A 27,242-nucleotide genomic window follows, 5' to 3' on the forward strand; every position below is an offset into this window, starting at 1 on the left:
CTTTTTCTTTTTTGGTGTGTCTATTTTGTCATAATGTTAAAAGGACAGTTTTCAGTCTTTTTTTTTGTAAACTGGCATTCAGCACACCAGACGTGAACAATTCACTTAAATAGGCCTTTTTCGACAGCCATAACTCATTTGCAAAACAACAGGCACACTCTGAACGAGAAACACTGCAGGAAATGTGTCTGTTGGAAGGGGAACTCAAAGAAATGAATCAACACCTTTTCTGTGATAGCTTGTTCATTTCTATATGGAGAAGGTTTTGATGCTCATTTTCCACTTCATTTTACAACCAGGCAAACAAGCTCGAGTTTAGTGCTTGTGCTGAAGTAAGACTGACCACCTTCACAGCCTAATCCAAGATGATTTCCAGGTATTTGGAGACAGATATCTGGGGGGGAGAGGTGCTTTGCAGCAAAAGAAGAAATACATCAATTTAGCATGTTGGGACCGCTTTACTTTGTGCCAGAAGACTGCCAAACTTTTCAGTCATTGCTATACAGCACTGCAGTCCTCCACACTGTGCTGATTGCTGCAGCAAGCACCTGCCGTGTATATTCTCATAAGGATTCACAAAACCAAAAAGTCTTTCATAACTCACATATCTGACACACATCTTACATGCAGAAGAACTTGCACAAATAAATAGTGTTAATGTTGATGGTGTTTTCTGAAGAGATGGAAGTACAACTGCAGTGCATGTGCTGGAAGAAGGGGTGCACCTGGAGCAGTGGGATGTAGGCAGTGTAGCTTACATGAGAGGTGTTTTGGGGGATGGAGCAGCTTCCCAGGGCTGGGGGTGCACCTCAGCAGCACACACCCTTTTGAACTGAGTGCAGCCAATTCAGGAGCAATTGAAGGGGGCTTGTTCTTATGAAGATGAGACTAAATTACAGTAGCTAGACTTTTATCTGCAAGACCTCAACACTCGTTCCTTGCTTTTCAATTTCCCTCTAATGGGAATTCGCTGACCCCTGAGCCCTGCAGGCTCTGTAAAGGCTGGATTCTGGTTTTTGCAGGAGTATGCAGAGCCAGCTCCTGTCCCACAACAGCTTCCTGCGCTGAGTGTCTTTAATCTCAGGGCTCCTCAAGGCTTCTGGTTTGTTTCTGTGTCACCTCCCCCTGCCTTCTTAGCTCATCTATTACTGTACAATCAAACTGTGTGCCTTGTCAATATAAATACCTGAGTATGGCCTTTCAAATAAAAGAAATGTTGGTGTGTATATATACTTTGTATAACAGATTGTTCCTTGCTGTAAGGTCTGCTTACACTACCAGAGCTGGGGGCACAGGCATTTAGTGAAAAAAGGATGTAAGGCTTGTTTGTTATGCCAGGTATTTTGTTCACAGAATAAGTTGTAATGTTGCTTTTTTCCCCTTAATTCTTATTTGGTGGTGGTTTTTTTTTTTTTAATTTTTTTTGAAAGGTAAAAACTCCATGAAGTCAATGCAAGAACATGATAATCAGCTAAACAAAACTGCTTGAATGACTATGGTTAATTACTTTATAGCCACTCTGTTTTACACTGATGAAGCAAGAAGCAGCAGCAGTAAAACCAGAAGGTACAAAAGGCTGCTGATGGTAAAAGGAAAAAAATACCTAAAAACCACTATGATACCAAGGAAATTCAGATAATGTTGTTTAGCATTGATTAAAAATCCAGATTACAATTTTGTACAAAGTTCTGGTATTTGTAAGAAAACAGAATCAAATTAGAATGAAAGCCCCTAAACTGCAACGAAAAAGAAGACTAGGTATTTTTAGATATTCATATTACTGAAATATAAATGGGATAGAAAAATTAACACAAATAGAAACAAAAATGTTACAGGAAAATGAAACCCCACAAATGTTACAGGAAATGTTATAGAAATACTCATTATGAAAACTGAATTTTGAACCTCTTAATATAAAGTAAAAGTGGAAGTGAATTGACACTACTATTGGGGGATAATTTTCATCTGATCAGGATGAAATACTTGCTTTTATCTAAATGAAATCTTTCAGCATAGGTTCCATAGAGTCTTCTATAGCCCAGTCTTGGTATTTCCAAGTCAGACTCCACAAGCAATGTATTAAGATGAAGCAAGAGAAAAACTGCAAAATGTCATCTGTTCTCTGTTGCCAAATGCTGACAGTTACAGATGATGTGCCTGGTACTTGGGGAAACTAAGCAAGTCCAAACCAGAGGCAATATCTTACTCTCTATCACAGACTTTTTGGGAAACCACAGCACTGAAAGCATTGTTAATAAAAGCGTAATATGCAAAGGGTGATAGTCTGTAGCACACAGTGAAAATAGATTTTTGGCTGCGATTTGCTCTAGTCTATAAATTATTGCAAGGATTTCATATTCTGCATGAATTCGCCACCTTTCCAGAACAGCTGGAAAGCTTGTTAATTTAACTGTGGGACCAAAGTAAACTTATAAGGGCTCTGCCTGCTAAGGTCACTCTCTTTGCCTCCTGTTGCATTCTCTTGGAGACAAGGATTGAGTGGGGGAAGGAGGAGATAAATGACTCAGGGCATGAAGTGCCTGGGGAAACACTGGATGGACTGTCAAAAGATACAGGAGGGGATTCAGAAGAAATGCACCGCTGGGAAAGGAAAAGCAGGGAAGTCAAACACACTTTAGGGAAATAATGGGAGATGTGGGAAGGAGCAAGATACAAGGTAAGAAAGTAAGGAAACAAAATAGGAGGTCTGGGAAGTGAAAAAAGAGACATGGAAGAAAGGTAGTGAATTTCCAGAGAAGAGGAGGCATCTTAGTCTGGATCAGGTCTCCACCTGCTGATACTGCTTCTAAAAGAAGAGGAAGGCAAAAGGAGAGAAGGTTGAAAAGAGATAAGAAACAGTGGCTACTGGAATTATTTCAGGTGCTGGAGCAGGTCCAGAGAAGAGCAATAAGGCTGGTGAAGGGACTTGAATGCAGGCCCTATGAGGAGAGGCTGAGGGAGCTGGGGTTGTTTAGCCTGCGGAAGAGAAGGCTCAGAGGAGACCTCATCACTCTCTACAACTCCCTGAAAGGAGGTTGTAGCCAGGTGGGGGTTGGTGTCTTCTCCCAGGCAGCTATCAGTAAAACATGAGGGCATGGTCTTAAGCTGTGCCAGGGGAGGTTTAGGTTGGATATTAGGAAGAAATTCTTTACAGAGAGGGTAATCAGGCATTGGAATGGGCTGCCTAGGGAGGTGGTGGACTCTCCGTCCCTGGAGGTTTTTAAGATGAGACTGGATGTGACACTTAGTGCCATGGTCTAGTAACCATGGCAGTGTTGGATCAAGGGTTGGACTTGATGATCTCAGAGGTCTTTTCCAACCTGGCTGATTCTCTGATTCTTCGTCTAAGGAAAGCACATGCAGCCTGAACCTTCCAGGAGAGCTGTGAGATGAAGGAACAGTTGCCTTTTTACAGAGAAGACTGCAGAAGCTCCTGGGCTGCGACCTCAAGGGACAGATCCCAGGCACCTGACACTGGGATGACCACAATTTGTCCTAAAGCACCTCTAAGGAAGGACTACATGTCTGTCAGAGATCACCTGAGTGCCAAGTGCTCCAGTGCACACATAAACTGCAGCCTTTGCAGTGCAGCCCAACCTCAGCAGATGCTGCCCAAACAGCTAAGGCTGTCTGCCTGCCCTGGAGGGGTTCTCCCTTGCAGAGCAGCCTCTGCCAGTTCCTCAAGCAACCTGAGGAGCACAAAGTAGCCAAAGGCTGACACAGCAGCAGGCCAGTGGTTCAACCAAAGGACTTCTCCATTGCCTGGCTGGTAACTGCTGGCATGCCAGGTCTTTAACAGAGACCTGGGGTTGCAGGCTGGAGGTGGCCTGACCTACAAGACCAAGTAGATTGCACAGGGTCACTTCCAAGGCTTTTTAGGCATTCGCTTCTGATGCTTCAAAAATTTAGGTCTAGAGAAAATGCTCTTCTTGTGCACCTGTCTTAGCCATCTGTATGTAAACTCAGAATGGAAACTGCTGCACAGAAATAATGTCATGTAGGCCATCTAGGAAGTGTCAGTTCCAAAATGCTAATATGCATATAATTAGCTTAACTTTCAAGATTTATCTGTTTAAATGTTCATATTATGCATACATAATATGCAGTTACAGTTAATAGTTTCCAGCTCAGATATCTCACAAATTTACAGCAGAATTTGATTAGGCTGATTACTTTTATACCTTGTATAATATTATAATTTCATTATAAAATCCTAATCTGGATGACTTTTAGCTTCATATGGCTCCACTGGTTTTTTAGTATGCATGCATTTTCAATCATTTTTATAAATGCTCTGTCAATATAATTTTTATTTAGCAAGTTTTTAGACCTTCAAAAATCTATAACAGTTACCATGAATTTGAGTAACAGCACCTTACAAAAGTATGCATTCATGAAATATAAGGTGTCAGTTCTGATCAGCAGACTAAAACCCTTAACAAAATAAAAGTTTCCAAATCCATTTTGCCATAAAGATATTAAAAAAACCCAAAGTCTTTAAACAAACAAAGAAAACAGATTATATGATATCCTAAGTAATTCAAGCTAGTACTTATAATTTCACTTTAAAGACTAGAGTCTTAAAAAATATTTCCTGTATGTCAGTCTTTCAGGCAAAGAGAAGACTAAACCCAATAAATTATCAATTAATCAGTGTCCAGGCTGCATGAAATAAAGCAGTAAACTTCTTTTGGTTCTGATATTAGTGTGACTTAAACTGTGGAAAAAAGCCATGTAAAGAAACAAGGCCAAATGCTTTAGTATGTGCCAGAGCAGTGATTGCCAACTTTTGAGATGCAATCTTTTTTCAAAGATTTCCTCTTTTCACTCAAAAAGTTGCTCTGGAAAAGGAAAAAAAAAGCTTAAATTGTTTGCATAAATCTGCTCTCAAATCATTGAGAATCAGCTGAAATGATCTAAATTCTTTGGATCCATGTTCCAGTTATACAACCGCATTTGCACAGGAAAACAGGCAAAAAAGCTATTCCTGAATTGCTCCAGAGGCCGAACTTTTTACTGCTAAACTCACAGTATTTTTGCTCCATGTATCTTTTGCCATTTAAACAGATATGTGACAACCAAAGGGTGAAACAACCCAGCCATACTCAAAGCTAGTTGACAAAAGGCATTTCTAGTCCACTGGACATTCAAACAGTTGAACATTTTTAACTGTGAGTGGGAAGAAAGTCTAAATTCACCATGGAATATGAATTCTATCATTGTCTTAAAATATTTTGAGAATTTGAATAATATAGTAAATAAAATACATAAATAAACTGTGATGTTAAAAGAAAATGCATCCAGCACTGAAGCTGAAATATTTTGCTATTGCTACAAGGAAGTCAGAATGATTTCTCATAATTTCTTATTCCTCACCTGACATTTGAGAGAAACCTTTCTGTTTTAAAAACACTTCATTTTTTTCAATAGAAAACACTTCAGCTGAAAATGTTTTAGTCCATACTACCTACAAACGTCAATATGCGGAAGCTGAGAGATACACGTTTGTACATCATGTCACCCCCACACAAACCCTTCTGTGATACACAAGGTTGCCATCTATTTTGGCAACAGTAGCAAAAACCTCTAGAAACTCAGCTTTGTCAGATTTAATGTTACAAATCAGCACCAAAAAGTCACAATAATACTTGATCTTAGAATAAAAAATTGCAAAATAGTTGTGTTTACAACTATCTTTCTTCAAAAGGGAAATATACAGACACAAATTTGGTGTATGGGGATTTTATGTTAAGAAGAAGCAAGCAGCTATGATGCCCGATGGATGTTTTTAAAGAATGCTGTTTTGGCAAGAAAAATAACACAGCGCTTTCCTCCTCCCCCTTCTTATTCCCTGTAGCTTTAAATAATCAGTGCATTTTTTTTATTTTTGGTATTAACTTGTACAGAGCATCATAGAAAACATTACTGGAAGGGACCTTGAGAGGTCATGCAATCCAACTTCTACCCCAAGGCAGGATCTGTTCTTCCTGCATTGCTCCTGAAAGATGTCTAATCTGTTCTTAAAGACAGTCTGTGAAGGGCAAGGGGTCACTATCATTGTTCTATGCTCCAGGGCTCCAAAATCTTCACCATGAAGTTTTTCCAAATGTCTAATCTGAATCTTCCTTGTTGCAATTAAACAGATTACTGCTTCGCCATGGCTACAGGGGGGGAGATAAATATCTTTGCTTCTGTGAAAGCCTCATACACTCGCAAATTCAGAGAGAGTGAAATTGCCTAGCTTTCTCTGCAATTACTTCAGCTTGGGAATTCTAACGAGACGTTGGTCGGAGGTAATTGTTCAGGAAGTGCATAAGAAGCAGCTTGGAAATAATACTAATACTTACTGAGGGGAATAGCCCACCCTTTGGGTTCTCCATAAGGCAGCTGGACATAACCTAACTCAGACCAGAAAGTCTGCATGAAAGCAGATCAGGTGTGAAAGATGGCTATTTCCAGACTCAGGAAATAGCTATGTACTTCATGACACACAGTAACCTAAATTCTCCCTATGAGGAAAAATACAGACCTATCAACCACTTAATAATGAATATAATATCCACTTTTTTGTGATCACGCAGATGCCATTAAGATAGACTCAGGAGCCACCAGCTACTTCTGTGGTACACCGCAGTAGGCTACACAAAAACTACAGGCAACATGGTGAGAAATTACTGCCCTGATTAAAACTCCAAGGTCCTCAATTAGGCAGTATGAATGCCAGCATGATCTAAAGTGCCTGCTGTACCCAGCAGATGCCTTAATTTCTGTACAGGACTTCGCTATCCCCCAAACTGAATGTCTTGCCCAACTTGCCTACTGGAAACAAGTGGTTGCGTGTGTCACAGTTAAAAACCAAATTTACTCTGTGGAAATAGATGGCTACTCCCAGCCCATCTAAAGCTGTGCTTTGGCTTCTCAGCATACAGAACAGGGCTAACTCATGAGATGGAGAACACATGCCCTCCCAGTTGAGCACATTCTCATTCCTCTGTGTATCCTCGCTGTGCTTTTGTGTCCTTTTGGCAGGACTTAAAAAGATATGCAGCGGATGCACCAATGCACAATTAAATATTACAGATGTGTGCTAATGCTTTGGGAATGTGCCTGCTACCAAAGCCTTGCCAATTTACAGATTATTGTAAGAATACCTTAAAACTGGTAGCACCACCATCCCACCTGCTGTCTTTGTTAGGGATCAGCATTTCTAGTCCTGTCTCCACTTCAGGACACAATATGCAATGAAGTGGCACCTGCTGCTCTTGTGTCTCTGATAGGGATATGTAAAGGCTGGAGAGTAGATACAGGTGCTCAGAGTCCTCCTGCACACTGCCTCAGCCAAATGTACACTGACAGAAATATGAAGTTATCTCAGAACACAGATGTTTGGCTTTGCTGCCACTGCCTGACACTGGCACTTTATTTTCTTTATCATGTGTGTTGAATTGAAAGCTTTTTTTTTAGACTCTGACCTTGGCAGCAGTTGCTACTGCATTTCATCATAAAGATAGGAGAAAAGAAGAGGGGAAAAAAAAAAAAGAAGAGGGACTTACCGGATTTTCATGATGCCCTTTGTAATCCTGAGTAGTTCATCTAAGGGCCCTCTAACACTTTCACTTATCATACTAACGCTCTGTCTTCCACTCCTTCATAGACACCTTTTTTCCCAACCTCACCATGTCTTGGATGTGATTTAAAAACACACGTATATTTCCAGTTGGCAGAGATGACTGAAAAAAATCTGAGTTAATTCTACATTGATCTTTTTTGAAATACTGGTTTGTGTTTTAAGTTGTATTTTTGTTACATTTTGCTTAGCGTATCAGTTTGCAGTTCAGCTCACCTGGAGATGAAGTTACCTATAAAACCTGTATGTGAACTCTGGTTCTACTAGTTTATCTATAAATTGTCATGACCTTTCTTAGTCAATATAATTGAGGATTCTGTAAAATGTTTTGCTAATCTGTCTGTTATGAACAGGCATTGATGACTTAATGACTGTAACACAGGCTAAAGCAATTCACTGAAAGGATTTTTTTCTGAGGTTGGGAGCATTACAAGTCCTACTGTTTCAGTAATACCTCTCACCATTGTGTTTGCACCTGTACCCGACACGGTGCTGGTGGTTTCTATGTTTTCAGTTTATTCCTACAGGAATGACACTTCTCCCCATGGCCCACATTTCTTTTCTCAGCTTTCTCCAACTGGGTCCACCTGTGTGAAGGACTGCTGTGCCATCCAGGAGATCCTTCCTTATTATTTGCCACTCTGTGAAACACAACCTTTTACTACCCACCCAGACTTTTTTGGGGGGGGCAGGAGAGCATGCAGACAAAAAAAAGAAATAAAAAAAAAATTGAGCAGTGAAGACAAATTTCTTGTCAGTATTTGCTGCAGAGCGATGCCAATCTAATGAGCAAGTGGGATGACAATATAGTTTTTGATGCAAATCTACACAACCATGGTTGTCTGAGTTACAAATTTCTTGACAAGAGTTGGCTCACTATTATTTCAAGATATAAATCCGAAGTTCAAAACAATGAATTCAAAATTATATTCTGTTCAAGAAGAAGCCAGAAAGAGGAAGACAGCATGGGAAATTAAAAGTATCTTTCTGTGCTTTTTGTTACCAAGGGTCATCTTTTCAGTTACTTCATCAGTCTCCAGAAATACTTTAAATGGTCCTGTAGAACTCAATAAAACTATAAGATATCTGACTTTATTTTATGTACTTACTCAAAAAAAGTGGTCCATCCTGTCTCATCACTTTTAGTTGCCAGAAGTCCACTGTTGCCATGGTAGGTAAATAAGACCAGCTCCTGTCCTTGTGCAGTCATGCTTTTCAAACATCCATTAGTGCCTATTGTCAGCCAGATGACTTGGTTATCAGGAGAGACCACTCTTACTGGCATCCGGTTGGGATCTCGTCTGATACGAAGAGTATTTCCATTGCTATCTGTTACTGCAGTAATATCGTTATCATTGCTGTAGCTAAAATTGTACAGATAGTCTCCGGTGACTAAACTCACGGTGTACTGATGAGTACCATTGACATCAAAGATATAAAGCTCTTGGTCAGTTGGAGAAGCAACTTCATAGAAGTTCATTGAATTCATTAAGGGTTTGTTCTTTGATACAGCCCGTATCCTAATATTTCCCAGATCAGCAATATACAGGGTGCCATCTGGAGACACAGCCAAGGAGGAAGGAGCGTTAAGTTTGGCATCTTTAGCATAGCCATCTCCATTTTGGTAACAGTCACAGTTGACATCATTTTTGCAATCACACTCTGAGGGTATTCCAGCAACTAATGAGATCTCTCCATCAGTTGTGACCTGTCTTATCCTATTAATCTTTTTTTCATCAGTCTCTGTAATGTAGAGTACCCCGCTGTAGGACACGGCAATGGCAGTTGCTGACTCCAGCGTGGTCTGGACAGCGTGCTTTCCCACCGCGTACTCCACCCCAGGAACCTGGCAGTGCATCGGCCTCCCTGCAGCAATGCGAACCTGACGGTTTTCGGTGATCTGCAAAACTACGTTGTTATCCAAAACGTAAATGGAGTTATCCATTGGGTTGATAGCTAAATCTGTAGGCCATTCCAGACGTACCTAAACAAATAGAAGTGCTTTATTAAAAAGTTAACCAGTGCAGATTAAACGAATTAATTCACCTTCAGTTTTAGAGAGAGCTGTAACGATATTTTCCATCTGCTGTAAGCATTTATGACAAAAGAACTCACATGAATATATGCAGCAAACTGAAGCTTTTCAGGGAGGCAAGGCATCTATTTTATTGAAAACAGCCAGCTGCACTGGAACTATAATACAGGTTGAATTTTCCCTCCAATAAATGCTATACTTTTCTATATCATAAGTAACTATTGAGACAGATACCAACATCTGAACACATACTTAACAACAGTACTCATCTTTCATTCTTATTGTAGCAACAATGACTTACTACTTTCCAGATTACAAAACACTGTGCTCCATTTTTTGAACATACCACTAGTGATGTCCCTTCTTGCCTACACAAGTTCTTGAGAAAAACAGAAAAATATGGGGGGTTTGTGTAAATCCTCTCATTCACTCTAGTAGGCTAAGGATGTTAGCAATTCAGAAAACATCACCATGCCAAGGTAGTTCTAACAGATATGCCATTCTCCCAGTATTTACTACCAGGCTTAATGTTTCCTGCTGATAGTTTTGCTGTTCTAAACTGAACTGAGCTTTATGGGCAGAAAAATTGAATACAGCAGCATTTATAGCTAAGAAAATACACTGCAATTTGTGCCCTTGGAACAGGTTGCTTTCTCCCCCAAATCTGCTGTGAAATATCCATTACACACTCCACCCAGTTTTATTTTAAGGGGCAACGAAGCTGCATTTCAATTTCTATCCCCAGCTCAGCTTTTCAAATTAGCAGTAACGGAAAAGTACCTGGCTGATATGCATGCTGGTATCACAGGTTAGAGGTCGTGCTGAGGTCAGGTCATTGGAGCCAAGCAAAGTTGATATTATTCCATTCTGATCCACTTTTCTGATCATGGTCCCATCAACAAAGTAGATTAACCCATTCTTGTCTATTGCTATTCCTTTAGTGAAGCAAAAAAAAATTAGTGTTTTTTTGCTGTACTAGCAGTGAATATATTGTCCATAACTAAGGATATAGGTAGTATTATCTCATGGAAATTGCAGGCAGAAAATCAGGTCTCAGGCAGTAAGTAGTAAAACAGCTTGTTAACCAATATTCAGTATGAAATCTACTACTGTTGATTGCATTTGCTGTTCATTTGCTGTTGTGTGTTGAGAAGGGACTAGCTCTTAAGTTAACCTAAAACATGGCGTAAGTGGGACCAAAAGCAATGTGGATTTTACATCTTCATCACTGCCTGCCAAGCACATAATTTAAATGAGCATTTAAAAATGCTCAATAACCACTCAAGCCAAATATTTCCCAAAAAATCAAACCCAGTTGATTTCAAAAAAATCAGTCCCCATAACTTTCTTCCTCAATAGTCTTTCCAGTTGGAAAAAATTACTCAACCCCCCAATTTTTGAGCCAACTACTGGGTTCAGTAATTAAACATGCTCATGCCCTCAGCTCTGAACTTCTGCATTATTTTGAAAGTTACAGAGGGACAACTCTTTTTACCTTTAGGGCTCATGAGAGTTGCCTCCACTGCCTTGCCTCCATCACCACATCTTGCCTCATCGAACGGCAGGCACTGCTCCCCTGTTCCTCCTATCACCTCAGCATTTTTGGTCAGGTCTTTCGCGCCCGTGAGCGACTTCGGCCGATAAATCCTGCGTGTGTTTGTGTCAGACACGTACAAATCTCCTGTCACAGGGTCAGTTGCAAGGTAGTATCTGTGAGCTGGGTTGTTGCTGTAAAATGGAATTACACATTGCATATGCTGTAATTAATTGCACCTAACATTGGATCAAGAAGAAAAGGGTTCAGTTCATATGCAGTGTGCAGCAATACAGAAAAAGTTAAAGTCAATGGTGATGCTCTATGCATAGGTAGCACAGGTCATGGCCCCAAGACCTTTTTCGGTTCATATTTCTCGCCTGCTCACAGGCAGCCCAATCCAGACTAATGCTTTGGGGACAGAAGATCCATTTTGTCCATGATGCTCACAGGCCAGTTCAATGTTCTGTATATTACAGACGGTGTGTGTTTCTGTAATAGGCCAAATCAAAATACTGTGGTTTAAAACCTTCCAGAAGTTCTGGGAACCTTGAACCAGTTCCAAATTTTGCAGCAGGACCCCAGCCCTCACTTACACTTTGTTGCTATTATCCTACCTGTTTTATTATAGTAAATTATAATAAAAATATAAGGCTGCTGAGGTGGATGGTTTAGGTAATTCATAAACAGAAGGCAGTCTGAATGATGAGTTCACAGGCAAGAGATAAGACATCATTCATAAGTATTTGTTTAATCCACTGCTTTCAAGTACGTGATACGCATGATTTAACACATTAGGAAAAGTCATCTCTTCCACCAGAGCACTGAGCGGAGCTTTTCCATTCTTCTTAACTCAGAGTCATATTTCAAATAACCTCCACATTGGCACAAAACTGCTAACTATGCCAACACAGTCTTTATTACAGTGAAAATATATATTGCTAACCATTTTCCCAGAAACTTACACTTTGCCTCTCCACTGGTGCCACATAATTGAGAATTACTGTCTTTACTCCCCTGCTGGTGAAAAAACCAGCCCAGGAGATTACCTTTTGTGTTGATATATTATGATGTAGAAACTTAACCCACTGCAGTTGGGATTCCTGACCTAATTTATGGTATAAAGAGCTGAAATAAGGTCATGTAAATACAGGAGGTAATTTCAGATGCTCCCCTCATGGATTGAAGCAAAGTGTCAGAACAGTCACTTCTGATGTTTGCAAAAGTGCTGCTTAAACAGATCTACCAGTTTGGTGATAGCCAAACATCTGTTTGCAGAATGCTATACTTCGCATTTTGTAAATACATAACTGTGCTAATGTAACACATTTTTATGTACTACCACTTGGAAAAAGCAACAAGAGACCAATGGGAACAACTTGTGAACAAATTATGTCTTTTGGCAGGGACAGATTTTTACAGCTATCCAATTACAGAAACATAGGAAAAAAAAAGTGTTGCATAAATAGGATTTTATTTGGTTTTAAGACTTTTAACATGTTGGTTCAGAACGAAGAAACCACGTGAAACAGACTAATGAAATCAAATACACAGTGATTAGCACCTCTTAAAAAGCTCTGCTATAGCACTGAGTGTTGTACAGCATGTCTGAAAACAATCAAATGTAGGCTTACTTTAAATTTCTGTCTGTTAGAAATCTATTATTGTCAGTTTGCCAAACAGTTGGAAGGTATTTTCAAAACCTTAATTTTATGCAGTGATCATTTAATATGATGACTACGTAGTGTACGAATTATTTATACCTCCATAGACTGCAAATTAAATTATACCCATTTACATGATTACTTTGGTCTTTAAGAAACTTTGCAGACACTTCAAATATAAACACATTGCAAAATGTGAAATGTGCAATTAAATTGTATTTCATTGTAATTTAAAATAAAGTCCTTTCTTATACTACTGAAATCTAAATTGAAGTACCTCTCTTCAACGCATCTAACATTGCCTCAGTCGTATTTTTTAACCACTGCAATAAGGAGTCATCAAATCAAAAATTAAGTAATTTATGCCTAACACAATTATTTCTTTCTAAAAAGAATTTTTAAAGCTCTTTTCTTCATAAATATGAAAATATTTCTATGTTCAAATTAATTCCATAAAAAAAAATTGTGTGTGAGTTCTCATAGTAAGCAGTATATCCTCATCAAATAAAAAAAATATACCTGATACTTTAAATGTATTTTGTCGTTGTACTAAAAAATCTCCCCAAGTTTGGGAGTGCATGGGATATCACTATTGAATCAATATATACTCTCCAACTTGCCGTACGTAGATGTCTAGTGGCTCCTTTCTGAGCTAATACAACAGGCATTTCTTTGGCATTTCTTTTCAGGTGAAGGTTGAACAGCTGAGGCAGTTTTAGCTCATAGAAAACCCCAACAATTCATGGGAGCAAGACACAATTTGAGGAACTGAATAACTGTCCAGTGAAAACTATATTTGCTTTTGAGCCAGAAAACATCCTTGTGCACTACACAGATCTCAAAATCAGTAGAGGGATAAGCAGCCAGCAGCTGGAAAGCTGCAGGGTTTATACTATTTCATTGTATCCTGAAATGATATTAAGCTTCTGCCTTCTACCAACAACAAATGCAAAGAAATAAAATCCACAGTCAGTGACTCCTTGACTCATTTAGTATTGCCTAATTGCCGTCAGTAGCTCTGCAAAACATGCAGTTATATATACCAACAGAGGCTCCTGTAAAGACAAATGACTAAAAATTAACTTGTTCTGTCTATGCCAAATAATACTAAGTGCTTTGAATTTAAAGTGTGCACAGAGCTATGTAATGATCTATTTCCCTTTGCTTTTATCTTGCTTAGGCCAATCTAGGCAGATCACCTGCACTACTCTCTATGCACAGATTTTTTTAAAAATACTCTTCCTGCTTCAATCCCCCTCTCTCTTGCCTTCACTGCGTGCCCTCTAAACCATATACCCTCCAAGCTGGTTTTATGTTTTGCTAAACTTTTTTTTCTGGCTCTGTATAGACTTGGGATAGCGCCATAGCCTACAAATGACCTCCCTGTCTTCAAAGTCCTTCTAAACATTCCTTCTTCCATGAATGCCTATCAGCATTAATCACCCACAGGCAGCAGTGTGTATAAAGACATCAGTTCAGCTTTGAGATTGAAAAGATGTGAGGTCACTAGTACATGAGAGGATAAATTGGATCTGCATTCTCTCTCTAATTTAGAGTATAGGCTACTTGAGGTGGGAGACACATCACATTCTGTGCTAAAGCACTGTGTTTATAGAAAGGAAATCTGAATGCTTGAATAGATAAGAGACCTGAACTAGAATTTAGACTTGTTCAGCTACTTGAGGAATGCATTTTCTTAGTTCTAATACCTAGCAATTATACATTGCAAAGTGATCTGTTGAGGGTTGTTTTCCAAACTGCAGTTTAAGCTGGAACCTCCTTAGTAGTCCTTAAGGGCTTGCCAGTGAAATTGGACCTTTGTTCCTTTCTCTTACAGGCCATACAGATGTGTTTCCCTCTACAGCATTTCACAGGACTCTGTACAAATGCACACAGATGAAAGAAGATATTTGGTCTTCCAGTCTGTTCTTAGCCAGGGAGCCCATGGCAATAGGATTTGGTGGATCCTAAAAGTTTACGCATCTTAAATGAGAAACAGCTAAATTAATAAGAATAAAAAGCTGCCAACGGCTATTAAGTATAAAGATCCCACTCTTGGTTTAGAAAGCCCCTGATCAACTAAACTCTAAGGTTGAGAGTGGACACTGGGAAGATGCATGATGAGAGAGAAAACTCAAACTTGTAGTACATCATGTCAGGCTGCACAGTGGGCTCCACATCTCCAGCCTACTGGCTCCAAAATGGCTCCTGCAGAGCCAGTTCTCCACAGTCCTCTCCGTCTCCTTCTGCCTCAGGAGGAACCCCCACTTCACTGCCACTATATGGGCACATGCTGTTACACTAATTTGTGTGGTATGATTGCAATTTTGCTACCCCGAGCTTCTGCATGTGTAGACATGAATAAAGCAAAAAAGCTCTTTAATCCTATTTGTACATTCCACATTCCAAGTATTATTCCACATTCCATACATTTGTCAAGACACTGTCTTATCCAGTTGCAATTACAACTTTGTGACACCACAAGGGATACAATTCTTTTAGGAGTAATGGAACAAATACAAACTAAATGTAATACTGAAAACCTAAACCCACCAAACAGAAGAGACTGCCTCTGAGTCACACCTGGAAAAAAATCCCATAAAACCGACTAGACTGTGTATAAGCTTCCAATTCTGATCATTAGCACCGATGCAAACACCTTATTTAGTCATGGAATTTTTTTGCCTAACACATTTGAAACATGCTTCTTAAAACATGAAACCCTTCCTCACAAAGAAGTATGTCCAAAGAAAAGTGAATTTAAAAAATGAGGACAAGAGAGATACGACTCAGTGGGATTTGTTTAAAAACAAGGAAGGAAAATGACTGGCAGCAAAAAGGAGAGAAAGGGACCAGTGGGCCTGCTAGGTTGTATACTTAGCAGTTCTGTTACATAGGTTTGCAGGGTTTCATGTCTCCAACAAGATTTTAGCATGACTCTGTTTTTTTTATTCTTATCAGCATCAACTGCTGTGGCAAAGCAATTCTAAGCATCCACCTTCTTTTCTTCTGTTCTTGCCATTATTGTAACAATGCCAGGATGGAGAAATGTTGTATTACAATCCTCTGATTATTATGACCAGTTCTGTGAGTCTTGGTATATTTTAAAAACTCCTGGAGTTGTGTTATTATTATTTCAACTTCCACTATTAAAAGAAGTTCATCTTTAAAGAAACAAATCTCTTAAATGTGAGCCTGAAAAGACTCAACATCAAAAGGCTAATGAAATGAACTCCCTTGATACTTTTATAATTTTATTACTTATATGCCATTCTCATCGTATTTGGGGTATCTGATTAATGAGTGAGTTTTTATAGGATCAGCAAAAGTGCTGCCAGCAAGGAGTGAGCAGAAATAAGAGAACAGCAAAGGAGGGCATACACAAGCATAAAAAGAAGCCTGACTGCGGACAGAGAGTGATGAGAAAAGAGGAACTTGTATCCGAAAGGACGATACCGCCTGACAGCTGACATAACTAAAACATATGAACTCATTATTTTTGAAAAATACTCCTCTTTTCTAGTAATACATCTCAGAAATGACTTCTCCATTATAAGCATTCATTTGTTAAAAAAGAAAGAAGAACAGTTAGAAAAATATAAATCTTCTTTAAGGAATGCTTACCTATGTCTAAAATCTTTATTTCTTGGTGGGAGCAAGTAAAAAAGAACAGAAAAACATTATTAGACAAACATTCAGAAAGGATGTTAAAAGATGAGAAGAAGACAACATTTACATCTATCATTAGTGAAGTGGTGAATGATCATCTCTTGTCCACTTACATTGATTGCGTAGGTTAACCCTTAAAATCCACAGAATTATGACTTCGGGTAGATTGAGTTCTTGCATTTAGATAAGCACAGTTAAAATATTTTATGAGGATAACATGTTTTCACTTCAGTTTTAAATACTTTTTCAAATGCTTTAAAATATTTTGACTCAATTTTTTTTTTTGTTCCCAAAAGCATCTGGAAACTCAAACTTACACCATGTTAGAAATCAATTAAATACTTTAATTTGCCACAGTAATTCACAACTCCAAAAGTCCAGCATGAGAAAAAAACATACCTTAGCTCCAGAACACTAGTTACATTTCCAGACGGGAATATCCGACGAACGTAGTTGAAATCCCCCACATACAGACTGCCATCTATCCCACTAGCTAAGGCAACGGGAGCCAGTAGCTTATTACCATCAGCTTGACCATTACAACTCGGACAGGAGATGCTGCGTCGTCTCCCATTGCCCATAATGCTACTAACAACTGGAGGTTGCTGAGATATAAATTGATTTTCACCATTTCCTTTGTAGAGGATTCCTGGCAGATGACATTGAAAAAAAACCAAAAAACATTTTTTAAAAACTCTGAATGTATGTACACAAAATGATGCACATGTATTCTAAATATTCTTTTAGCTGATTAGTATAACTTTAATGAATTTTGTTTCACCATCATATTTTTCTCACTACAAGTAATAGAACTTTGTTAAAACATTTATAGTTATATTTTAGCCACAGACATGCAAATATTAAATTACCTTGTCCACAAAATGTAGTAGAAATACTAAATATTCTAGCACTTAGAACACAAAAATGTTTTCCGTTGTTCTTATTTTTAAATGTTAGTTATTTTAATAGCTGTAATTCAGAATAAAAACTGTCATGTTAAAGGAAATATAAGGTGTATTGATGAAAGCAAGGTCCATGTTCCTACATCTTTACAATTTTGAAATTGCCCAGAAATGACTGACATTCTGTGCATTTCTTATAGAAAAAGAGAAAAAATATATTTGCAAATTGTATTCCTGAAGTCCTAGTATATCTAATTATGAATATAATGTCGAATGTAATCTAAAGTGGATTACTGCTGCAAATTGTAAATATTAATTAAAGAGCCACTTCAAAAAGTAGTAGATTGTTTCAATTTTACATTATAAAGATGCTTTACTCAGCTCACAAAGAAAATGTTCCTCTGGCAACAAAGTCTGCCTCAATACCATGTTTGCAGTTATAGGCAGTTATTAAAAATGTCAAAACAACAAAAAAAATGTGGTGCCAGGCCAACCTACTTCTAAAACTTAATTCTGCTTTGAGGCATGAAAGAAACAATAATTTCATGAAGACAAAGCAATGTGCCAGCAGTATTTTTCTTCCATTATAGCCTACACAAGAAATCTGAGAGGAAAAATGGATGCTTTATGTTAAATCCTCAATCTTAGGAAAAAAAAAAGGTGTGTTAAAATGTTGCCAGGACCACACTGTTCAATCTCATAATGAATCCATTAAGGTGTCCTCTACAAATGGTCAGCTATTATGGTTATACTCATAAGTCACAATATGTCTTTCTGTGGTACAATCCATGTAAACTACGTGTCACTTTGTACTTTACAGTGATCTGTGTTTTATTGATTGCATGCCCAGAGTTTCAAGGCAGTTTGGGGCTGAGGGATACAGTTATCTTTTGAGCTGTTTATAAGAAATTTAGGATGCATTTCTTTTTCTCTCGTCATTCCCAAAGTGCACTCTTTGTACTGAAAGGTATGAGAAAAAACAACTTTGCTTTCTTCTTTAAATGTTTGAGGTATTTTCACTGCTTTTTATATCATAAAATGCAAGAAATTATAAATGTAAAACAAATATACATGACAAAATTGGAAAAAATGAAAACGGTTTATGGAAACCTAATGGCAAGTAATCTAAACAAGTAATCCAAATCAAAAGAGGGAGAACGTATTTTTCATGAATAGTTAAAGTCTGAATGCATTAACAGTATACAAAATCCCCTCTCCTATGATTACATCATTTATGACAATCATGGCACTATAATTTTCCCTGAAATAGCTGAGTTCTACAATTTTCATCATAGGAATTCTACAAGTCAGCACAGTGCACTATTGCACCTGATTTATTCTGTCATTACCTTGAAAAATTGGTCCTTCACATTTCTCCTCTATTATCACAGAATAAAAGATGTACATTAGACTATTTACTGCAGTAGTTTGGGATGCTCACACAAACACTGTCTGCACTCTCTTCTGAATAAATTTATGCATCTCATCCACCTTGTCATTACAACTCTCCACTTCGTTTATTCAATTAGACACATGCTACTTTGAAAAGTCATTACTTGTCAAATGTACTCTTAAACATAATTTAAAGCCACCATCAATTTACCTTGTGAACGGAAGCAATCTTATATATATATTTATAATTATAGTTCTTTATATTTTTAGATAGATTACTTTACAGTAGTTTGCATAGGGGTTATTGTTTTTGTTTTGTTTTGGTTTGGTTTTAATTTAAAATTAGGTACGATGACACCTTTTCCCTTGATTTGGTTATCTTATTTCTCTACCAGTCAGAAGCGATACACATCCTCTGTGTCCTTGCACTGCTGGCAGAGAGGAGGTGGAGAAGTTGTTTTTAAGATTTGGTTTTCTTTCTCATTATCCTACTGTGATTTGATTGATAATAAATTAAACTAATTTTCCCAAGTTGAGTCTTTTTTAATCCGTGACGGTAACCCATGAGTGATCCCTCCCTGACCTCATTTCGATCTGCAAGTCTTTCGGTTTGTTTTCTCTCCCCTGTCCAGCTGGGAAGGTGAGCGACAGTGTGCCTTTGGTGGGCACCTGGCACCCAGCCAGGGTCAACCCAAAACAGTATATCCAACAAAGGCTGACAGTATCTGATGAACTTATTTATGCATATGTATTTATAGGATGAAGAAGTATGACATTCACTGTAAATCACAGAATATCCTCAGTTGGAAGGGACCCACAGGATTATTGAGTCCGACCCCTGGTCCTGCACTTGAAAAACCCAGGAATCACAGTATGTGCCTGATAGCATTGTCCAAACGCTTCCTGAACTGTGGCAAGGCTTGGCAATGTGATCACTTCCCTGGGGAGCCAGGGAAGCTCAAAGCATTTACCATATGCAAAATGTTCTAAATTTTTCTTTTTTTAATAGTCAAAAAGCTTGAATGAGAGACCTGAAGTGCAGGGCAGTGGAGTAGTAAAATGAGTAAGAAGAAAACGAACCCCTTACCATTCTGAACATCCAATACATGATGCTTATCCAATGTCCAGCCACCCATATTGGAGGCATCCAGTTCATAACCCTGCAAAATGGCAGTCCGCTTTTCCCAGAGAGTTAGATCCAAGCAAGACTCATACTCGTAACCTACAGAGACTGAAATAATAGTACATTCCCTTATTAAGTATAGGATCTTGTTCTGAAGAAGAGTTTAAAAAATGTGATTTCCTAACCTACATATGTTCTTTTGCTCTCCTAGGCTATCTGAAAGTCCCTATGACTTCCTTACGTGTGCTGAAAGTATTAAACAAATCCTGGGTTATTAAAATATTTTTAGTTATTAAGAGTAAGTGGATTAGGACAGATACAGAGGAAAGCCCTTTTGTGATGTAAGTCAGATTGTTATTATTGTGCTTTCAAGTACATGGAGTATGCAGACTAAATATCATACTGTATTATTAGGCTGAGGGCTACTTCATGGGGAAGAACTAAAGTGAAAAAAGACAGTGGTTTCTTTTTCCATTTAAAAGGAATTTTTTCTTGCAATGCAATGTTTAGATTAGTATTTTTTTAATATGTTTTAATATCCATTGTTATTTCTCATCTTATTCTGCTAAGCATTTTCTACTTGATGGATATAAGCATTTGAGATCTGCTTCCCTATCTTCAAGACAACACTAAGAATCAAAAAAACCCTCCATAACACATACCAACAGCTTCAGATAATCCATAGACTCTCTGATTGTATGCATCAGTTTTATCCCATATGAAAGTGTATGCTAGATTTGGGGATGCAGGGAACCATTTTTGGAACAGTCTTCCCACCACTGCCACCATAAGATGAACCTTCATTAAGTTAAATGGTATAACAGACTGGGTCATAGTAATCTTCAGTACAGATTTATATCCTGCAGCTCTGGAGCTCAAGTATGACAACTTCAAGTCTGTTCCTGGTATTGTCGTTTCTTCGTGAAGTACCTATGCATTGTTAAGAGAAAAATACAGTATTTGAAAGATCTGGAAATTAAACAGAACAATGCAGCTATCATAAAAGGATGTCTGACATAATGTTACATGACAATCCATTAGGAAGTATCATCTATATCTGGCCTTCACTTAAGAATGTAAGAAATTACAACCTTTCACCTTTTTTCTAAAAAGTCAAGTCTAAATTCTTCATTATACTGAAGCTGCTTAGTTGATAATTTCTGCTGAAGGGTTTCAAAGACATCTCCTTTATTTTTATGGGGGGAAAGGAAGCATGGAGGAAAGGGAAAACATCCCAACTGCTTCTTCCAAAAGCAAAAAAGCATCTTTAATCTAAGCAAAAATTGCCCCTTCTTAGGCTGCCATCCATGTCCCAACTGTGGATATGTAATAAAGGCTTCACATTTGAGTTGAGATGCCTAATTGCTTCTATAGGAGCAGGAAGAACTTTTAGGTATTTTATTATTTCCATTACCACTGGATTGCAAATACTTTGAACTAGAGCATTCTTCCATTTATTTTGAAGACAGATAAGTAGGGTGCCCCAGGGAAAATTTTTTCCACATTTCCTGATCAATATTCACTACTCAGGTATCAGCTTATCACTTTCACTTTTCAGAGAGGCACAATAATTCAATTTCATTTTTAAAAGGTTCCTCCCCTCCTCTACTTTGTCTTTTCGTCTGAGCTGAGGAGCTTTTGTGGGTGATGGATGGACATGAAATATTTCTGCGTAATGTAATGAGAGCCTACACTGTCCTATACCTCAGTCAGAACAGAAGCACTGCAGCCAGCACTATGAACAGCAACCAAGTGTCCTTGTTTAATTAAAAACAAAAAACCCCACAAACAAAACAAAACAAAAAACCAAAACCAAACAACAACCCCACCCCACCCCCCAAAACAAACAAATAAACAAACAAAAAAAAAGAGAGGAAAAATGTATCTAGGCACATTTATAAAGGTAATGTTTCTTTAGTGGAAAGAGAGGGTAAGGATGCTTTAAGCACAAGCTCAGAACCTTGATGGTTTTACAGGAACACTCTTGGGGTAGTGTATTTGGAAAGCTTTATTTTACTCTTCTGTGTTCTGGTCCTAAAGTCTGAAGAACAAACACTAATTAATACTAGTAGAAAGCAGACTTCAGGAAGCACTGTCACAAATACTAGGCTTAAGACTTCAGTGGGATCAAAAGTTGGCTGCTAAACAAGTACTGTTAGCTCTATGCTAGAGAAATCATTGGATGCTACTTCTAAACAATTGTCTGTCTTGAATAGGGTCAAGTAATGTGGTTTATGCCTTTGAGGAGGGCACCAGGTGCTACACCATCCTCTAAATTAACACTTTTTTTGGGATCTAAAGAAAGATTTATACAGTATTAATTATATCTGCCTCCTTCCCAACAACAGTATCAAAAAATCAGAAACAGTATTTTGACTTATTGTCTGACATTATAATTATTTACATCTGATATATGTAGACATAAAACTCTTGTTTTCCAGTGAGATTATAAAAGAGCTGTAGGAAATAAATGACGAATTGGAAGATACAAGACAAATGAAATTCAGATTTATAAATTCTTAATTCTCATTCTTTTAATATTTCTTTGTTACTCACCAAGAGCCTGCTATCACTGAGAAGAAATGACAAGCAGCATCATCACCTTAAAGGATGTGAGAGTGGCCTCATTTCTATTTGAAAATCTAGTCTGCTTTCCCTCAGCCTCATATATAGACAGTATCTAAGCCAGAGAACATGCAAATCTTTTCTACATGAACAAAAACACCTCTCTCTAGAGAGATAAGTGATTATGAAGACATTCCTTTTCTGAGACTTTGAAGGAAAAGCACAAACCACTCAGGAACAAAAGATAAATTCCTCCTCAAGACATCAGCGGGAGTCTCATATACTGCACATTAAAACTAGTCTAACAGATGGAGGTCTCTGTAAGCAAGAGTAGAAAAAGAAATAATATGCTTGTAATAGGACACAATTTAATGGACTTCACCGGTCTCCTGTTACGACCATTGCTTCTTTTACAACTGTAACTCTGGAAGAGCAGTGTTAAACACATAGGTGGTCTTCCAGTACTCTTGGCTGAGATAACAGGCAATAAAGAGGACACCTTGAAGTTTCAATTTTCAAGACATTCCACTGTGTATTTGGATTACTATCAAATTAGAAACTAGGACACTCATGCAGTTCTCAGCGAGGTTTAAAACAAAACCCAAACCCCTATTATTAGTTTCTGCAGAAGCCTCAAATACCTGCTGGAAATCTGACTTATAACTTTCTTCTTTCCATAAAATATCCCCTGTAGTAACTTATTTTCTTGAGAAGTTTAGAAATGTAGAGGTAGGGTTATGCAACTCAATCTCTCTCCCAGAATCAAGCATTACAAAGAGAATTAAACAGTTTAATGTTCATCCGAAAAGTTAAAGCATCAGGCACAGCAGAGAGCATCCTATGGGAGTCATGACAACACATCAATTGTAAAGCAATCAAGAAAGTCACTGGGATAAAAGTCACATCAGGAATTGCCAACACAACCAAGTTGTCTGTACTTTACCTTTTCCAGACAGAGTATCAAACTATTTTCAGAAAGGCTGATACCCTAAGGGGACCGAATTATAGGCCAACCACCCAATTCTAATGGTTGACATTTTACTTATGGATGATCAAGCTTCTCAGAAGGACAGCTATGAAATATTTAACTTAGGGGACTGGATAAGGGTCACCTCAATTTTCACAAAGTTTGTTGTCTTGAGAGTTCAAGCTGGTGTCTGAGTCACATAAACTGTGCAGGACTCATTGTCATCTCTCATGGCCAGCAGGACTAAAGCTGTCCAGGCTCTGGAATGCTTTCCTGCCCCAAAATATAACATGATTCAGGCAACATGCTCAGATGGTATTAAGAACTTTGAATAAGTAATGAGGTTAGGGGGGAAAATGGTTGCTGTATTGCTGTGATTTTTTTGGCAAATTGAGCAACTTCAACAGAGATTTGAGGACAAACTTCAGAAATAAGTATAAATTTTAGTCCTAGTGTCAGTAAAAGGTGGTTTACTGAGAAGTAACAGCTAAGGTGTTGCATTGAAATGGAACATCATCTTGGTTTGAGAGGGGTAAAGATGGCATTTTTAGATACAGTTAGATATTGGCAACTGTTGCTATTACATAAAAGTTGAGATTAGAGAGTACCAAAGTTATACTTAAAGTAGAAGCTGAAACTGCTCATTTCAAGATGTAAAAATGTTTTTTTTCCCCTTTTTAAAAAAAGCACTCCCCTAGAATTGAGGCTCTTAAGTTAACTTATAAAGCAAGGAGAAATAAAAAGGGGGAAAATACTTGTTTTTTTCTAGATTTAAAACATGGTTGAGGTACCACAGAGAAGAGAAACAGGAAAAATCATACACATGTAGAAACCTAAAAATGTGTCCATAACAGAAAAAGGAGGTGTATATGAAGCCTCAGAAAGCAAAAGAGAAGAAAACCAGAAATTGTGCTGGAAAAGAAGGACACATGAATGAAGATATTTGTCTGTAAAAGTAATCTCCATTTTTTTCTCAGTACAAACTTGAAGTTGTGGAGATATTACCTAAGTGAAACTAGGATGCAGCATCCAGTGAATGCTGGGATAGCTAGATATCCTATTATACTGCTGGTTTAAATGTTAAAATGGGTTAATTTATTTGCTGAAAATTTGGCCAACCTTAAGTTACCAATAATCATTGTTACTAAGTCATCAAGGCCCATACTTTATCCTGAACTCCTCTGGGTAAATAATTTTTGCCAACTTCTGCTGTATAGTATTGCCAGTAGTGAGAGAGAGTTTGAGGAAAGGAAACTTGAACATGTAATTTGAAGGAAAACATTCAGTCTTCATTCTCCCACACAACTGAGGTGACAGAAGCAAGCTGCTCAGGACTTGCAGAAGGCATACTAACAGTGAATAACAGAAGTTTAGGACAAGGAATCCCTCAAATACTCAATTTCAGAAGTGTTCATTGTAACTCGTGGGTTTCTGTCAGACTACATGGTGATATGTGGCAAACAGACATTTACTGTATTTGGAAAAAGAAAGTAACAATATTATCAAACATATAGAAGCATCTCCACCTTAACCTGATCTCCCTCATCTGCATGCAGTTTATTGTCTTGTTCCACACTGATCAATCTCAGCTAGTTAAGTCTAGGCAAAGCATGGTAATTTGCAATTAAAAGTAGATAAAGTTATGCCTAAGTAGTCCAAATTTAGTTAAAATGTTATTATCATCCTTCTTGAATAACCATCTTTTGGTCTGTGATCACCCCTTTACCGTTTGCCTTCTTTTTTCAGTTTCCTTTCTTGCTGTTTCTTTGGCACAGACTTTAATTCCCCCTCTGATCAATCCAGGATTCATAAGCCACTAAGTACACTCTTGGAAATATTACGTTCAAGAGATGATGAAACACTTCAAGGGATGATTACAGCAGCACTCATTTTCTCCTGTAGTATGTGATAGTGAATCCTGTCACATCACATGAACGAGGTGACTAATACTGAATGAAGGAACATGGGCAATGATTTCTTTCTCTGTGCCTTCATCCAGTCTCCCACACTTCAAACTGGCATTGACTCTTTTTCATGAAAAGATCTACGGGAGTTCCTCTGGAGCTGAACATACAGTTTTGAATGGAATCTGGTTCTGCCTATCTTTTTTCAGAATAGTGACTTTTTTGGGAGACAGATTGTTGAGCATTATGCATTTCTGAGGGGACCCTGATCTGGAAGGGGTACGTCCCAGTCATGGTTGTGCGGTTCCCACTTGCTGAAGCAGGAAATTATGCATGGGATAAGCAAAGAATACAGAAGAAAACAGTACTTAAAGCTTTTTTTACATAATACTGGAACTGGATTTCTTGCATATGTAACAAGAGTACCATTTTACCTTATCATAAATGACCTATTGGCATCAACTGCCTAGAATTCACTGAGAACATGATCTTGCCTTCCAGCTGGTTTCCTAGGGAAATCAACTTGACCCAACAGTCCTGTCTATCAGACCTCCCACCTCTTAACTTTGACCATGGAAACCAATTTCAACCACATTTGAAATAACAATAGAAATCTCTAAAGATAATTCAGTTCCTTTAGGTTTATTACACAAAGAAAAGGTTCAGGTAGGGAAGAAGTAGTCAAGTTGGGACTCCTGTGAAAAAAAAAAAAAAAGTCTGAATGCAGTGTGGAAAGGACTGGATGTGATAGATAGGTGGAATTACATCAAAGTAGTAGGAATCCAGACTTCATTAGTCCCACTGCTCATGAAATAACTTTGTTTACCTCGACATTACAAGTGTTTTTTAAAAATCTGTATTTTCTGACAGTCTTGTATTATTACCTTTTTCTTGATTTATACCCCATCTATCTAAGCCATTTTCCATAATTTCAGGAATGGAATCTATCATCTGCTGCCAAAACAAGTAAATCAGAGCTGTTTTTCAGCGGACTCTGTTTTGCAAATACTTTCTTTTAATTGACTTGCAAGTATCAAAGGCACAGAAATGATAGTGAGGATAAAAGCAACAATTTTCTAACACAGTAAAGATTTGTATGAGTGTCTAGTTGTAATTTCCTTACATCTTTCCTTTAAACCTGCTCCTATCATGAATTGCTTAATGAGTTAGCTCTTTTCTTAAGAGCTCTGTATGAAAACATTTGAATACATTTTCTGTGTTTCCCTTGAAGAGGCAAGGACATCTCTTAGTGAGTAGGAAAAAGAGTGCCCTATGTAATTATGACATAGTGAAAGTAGGGGAGAGAAAAAGAGAGACAAAGAGAGAAAGGAAAGGAAGAGAAAGAGGGAGGCAGAAGGAGGACTGTTTCTTTCACTAGGAAAAGTTCAAAAATCAACGATGAGACGTATCACTTCTGAAATGCAACTGAAATGCTTAAAGAGCCAAGAGACTAATGGATGAATCTAATACATCTATTGTAGAAAAATTAAAAAAAGCCATTCCAGCGACAGCTTTTTCCATTTAAATCAAGATTTTGATGTGAAGTCTTACTTTCGGTATTTCAAATTCTGAAGAAGTAGATTAAAACACCTGGTCATTGGCTTGCCCTCAGTGCTGCAGAGTTCTTTTAGTTTTTAAAAATATGTTTAGGACTAAACAGATAAATCGAACTATATGAGTCTTTAAGACAGGGTGAAAAACACCTTTCATTTTCAAATTCTGAGGTGCACTTCTAACAGGAGGGCAATCCAGAGTCAGATTTTATGGGCCAGGGCCTCATCGATGAAAATATTCTGTAAATTAAGTGATGCGAACAAATATAAAACCAGACACTGATGTACAACACCCAGCTTTCTTATT

At 37.9% G+C, this 27,242-nt stretch overlaps 1 protein-coding gene across 8 annotated transcripts in view; it reads right to left on the bottom strand.

Annotated features, from left to right (window-relative positions):
• The window catches only part of TENM3 (teneurin transmembrane protein 3), a 1,300,501-nt gene that overhangs the window by 25,152 nt on the left and 1,248,107 nt on the right, over positions 1–27,242 (bottom strand). For all 8 annotated transcript variants that reach the window (XM_027636350.1, XM_027636352.1, XM_027636353.1 and 5 more), the window contains 7 exons: positions 20,609–20,876; positions 19,911–20,054; positions 16,929–17,178; positions 16,485–16,505; positions 11,158–11,390; positions 10,443–10,597; positions 8,737–9,611 (listed from right to left, as the gene is read on the bottom strand). In XM_027636350.1, coding sequence (XP_027492151.1) covers positions 8,737–9,611; positions 10,443–10,597; positions 11,158–11,390; positions 16,485–16,505; positions 16,929–17,178; positions 19,911–20,054; positions 20,609–20,876 — 1,946 coding nt within the window. The remainder of the gene's footprint in view (positions 1–8,736; positions 9,612–10,442; positions 10,598–11,157; positions 11,391–16,484; positions 16,506–16,928; positions 17,179–19,910; positions 20,055–20,608; positions 20,877–27,242) is intronic.

The sequence above is a fragment of the Corapipo altera genome, unplaced genomic scaffold, assembly GCF_003945725.1.
Source record: "Corapipo altera isolate COAL_440 unplaced genomic scaffold, ASM394572v1 22b, whole genome shotgun sequence".
Taxonomy (NCBI): domain Eukaryota; kingdom Metazoa; phylum Chordata; class Aves; order Passeriformes; family Pipridae; genus Corapipo; species Corapipo altera.